The 3,087-nt window shown below is 35.0% G+C and overlaps 1 protein-coding gene across 1 annotated transcript; it reads right to left on the bottom strand.

Annotated features, from left to right (window-relative positions):
* Positions 1-1,923: 1,923 nt before the first annotated feature.
* Positions 1,924-2,658, bottom strand: LOC141690639 (secreted RxLR effector protein 161-like). The gene has a single exon (XM_074495421.1). The coding sequence runs from the start codon at positions 2,656-2,658 to the stop codon at positions 1,924-1,926; it is 735 nt and encodes a 244-aa protein (XP_074351522.1).
* Positions 2,659-3,087: the final 429 nt, after the last annotated feature.

Here is a 3,087-nt window from a genome sequence, read left to right as displayed (position 1 = left end):
ATTGGATCTGGATTAAATAGATCTTAATCTATATCCTGATCCATTTAATTTTACCGGATTCAGATTCAAATCGAATTTTTATTAAATTTTTTAGAGTCCGATTTATATCCGGATCCGTTAGGATCACGGATTTTCGGATCGGAGCTCCGAACCGTGTGTATTTAAAAAAACTGAAAATCAAACCTATATTGCTCATGTGAATGTTTAAGAAAAACATTAACTTACGAATTATAAACTGAATTAATGTTATTTGCACAATTAGATGGTTAGTTATACATAATTTACACAAGCACTAAAGGTACATAGTATGCTATAAACAAACAAAGCATAATAAAAACAAAACTTTTTATCATGAGAATTAGATTTTACATTTAATAGCTGATGACCAGTTTAGATAAAGTTTTGGACCATATATTCAAGCAATCACTAAATTAAAATAAGGTTTAGATGTACGACCCTAATCGATGAGACACAATATTATCGTATTAGTTGGTACAGTAAGACCTTCACCGGTCTCATGTTAGGAATTTAGTGTTAGAACTTTTAACTAATATACATGTTAGTATTTTATATGTATCATATATTTTATATATAATTTATTATATATAGTAAATAGTTGAATCGGATCGTTAACTGAGCGGATCGGCTTAAATTCATATTTGTTACTTATCGGATCAGATTGATATATTTTCGGATCAAACTTATTTTTTAATGATCCATATCCGCGCCATTAGCATTCGGATCGGATCAGACCGGATTTCCGGTCCATTAACATCCGTAACTCGGTTAACCAATTAGAAAATAAAAATTATTTTAGCACCAATGAAAATTCACTATTTTATTTTAAACCAATCACAATAAGGCTAAACTCTTTCGTATTTTCTCTATTTTTTAACCGAAGTTAGAGCCTAGAGGACTTAACCATCCTATAGTTAACTAAAATCTTTATTATAATACCTAAGTTTACTACACTACTCAGTTAACCAATCAGAAAATTAGAATTATTATATGATCAATCAGAATCCCTATTTTATTTTAAACTAATCACAATAAGGATAATCTCTTTCCTATTTTCTTTATTTTTTTAACGGAAGTTAGAGGATTAAACCGAATTGCTCAGTTAACCAATCAGAAAATAAGATTTTTTTTATAAGCCCAAATATATTTGATTGGAACAGGCAAGGCCTCAGAGAGTTACATACGTGTATCCTGTTACCAATACAAATTAGAAAACTAGAAAGGCCCAGGATAGCTAGAAAATTAATTCAGAGTGAAGATACTACATACTTCATACTGAAGCTTACTCCATAATGGGGCTACTGAATACCATTAAAGACAGAACATGAGGCTGCAAAATAACCAAGCTAAAGACAACTTGACAAAAGACAACTAAAAACTAACCCAACCGTAACCTTCAAATATTGCATATCCTTGGGAAAACAAGGCCATTACCCATGTATGCCTTTCGACATCTACAACTGTTCATGCATAACAAACTCCATCATTTCCTATCTACCTCCATGAGATCCATGTTTTCTGACTCTATCTCTCGCATCATCTCCTTTGCATCAAGTTTTACAAACCAAACACCCTGGTCTCTAAGCTTGATTTTATTGTATATACGATTTATGATATAAACTGAGAAAAACAAAGTAACACTAGAATGTTAAGAACTTGGTGTCTATTTTATTAATGCAGCAGTACAAAATATATATATGAGAATAGAACTAACTAGCTGAAAAACAGGACCTCAGAACAACTACTTTCCTAAACTCATTCTACCACTTCCTTATTTGATAATGCCTAGAAAATCTCCAGACTTGTAGCAAGACTAAGTCTCAGCAACGACTACTACAAAACAGATAAAACAAAACAAAGAATAAATTAACTATTTGAGATTATCCAATAATTCCCCCCCTAATCTCAAATCTGTCTGTTCAACTCTTTAATACCCAGTAGGCTACACATTCTTTCAAACTTTGCAATCATCAGAACCTTGGTTAAACAATCTGAACGCTGTTGATCACTGCTAACATGTTTGACAATGATGTCACCACGCTCCACACATTCTCGAATAAAATGGTAGCATATATCTATATATTTGCTCCTTCCATTAAATACTAGGTTCTTGGCCAAATTGATAGCTGACTTATTATCAATGTGTAAGATGACTGGGCCACTATATTCAGTTGTTATTCGACTTAGGACATTCTTCAGCCATATACCTTGGCAGGCAGCAGCAGTGGCCGCCATGAACTCCGCTTCACAAGATGAGAGCGCTACACATCTTTGCTTTTGAGACACCCACAAAATCAGACTATCATTTAAGTAATAGGCCATACATGCGGTACTCTTTCTATCATCCAACGAACCACCCATGTCGCTATCAGAATATCCAGTGATGATATTGTTCCCATTGTTCTTAGTGTATACCAGACCAAACTGCAACGTGCCCTTTACGTAGCGTAAGATTCTTTTCACAGCGTTTAAATGCACAGTCGTAGGTCGTTCCATATAACGACTTACCACCCCAACCGCGTAAGCAATATCAGGACGAGTATTGACTAGGTAACGAAGTCCTCCAACTATACTCTTATACATAGTAGCATCAACAGCTGTTCCACCTTCATCCCTTGATATTTGATCCTTCGGATCCATTGGATATTTCGTGGGATTGCAATCTTTCATTCCTACCTTTTCAACAATCTTTTTGGCATAACTTGACTGTTTTAATTCGATGAACCCATCTCCTTACTTTACTTCAATCCCCAAGTAGTAACTGAGCCTTCCTAAGTCTGACATCTCAAACTTCTGCCCCATTTGACGTTTAAACTCTTCAATGTTTGCAACATCAGCCCCAGTTACCAAGATGTCGTCCACATAAACAGTGATTATCAGACAGTTACTCCCTGTTCCTCTCGTGTAGAGTGCATTTTCGTATGGGCATCGTTCAAAACCCAAGCTTTCTAGACACTGATTTAATTTTGCATACCAAGCTCGAGGAGCTTGACACAATCCATACAAAGCCTTTGTGAGTTTATACACCAAACCTTCTTGACCCTATTTTTCAAACCCTTCAGGTTGAGC

This window comes from Apium graveolens, chromosome 10 (assembly GCF_009905375.1).
Source record: "Apium graveolens cultivar Ventura chromosome 10, ASM990537v1, whole genome shotgun sequence".
In the NCBI taxonomy this organism is placed as follows: domain Eukaryota; kingdom Viridiplantae; phylum Streptophyta; class Magnoliopsida; order Apiales; family Apiaceae; genus Apium; species Apium graveolens.
The sequence above is the reverse complement of the archived record's forward strand: the minus strand, read 5'-3'. Positions and strand labels throughout refer to the sequence as shown.

Coding starts and splice junctions, on each gene's coding strand:
- LOC141690639 (XM_074495421.1), bottom strand. CDS start 2,658: ATGGATCCGAAGGATCAAATATCAAGGGATGAAGGTGGAACAGCTGTT.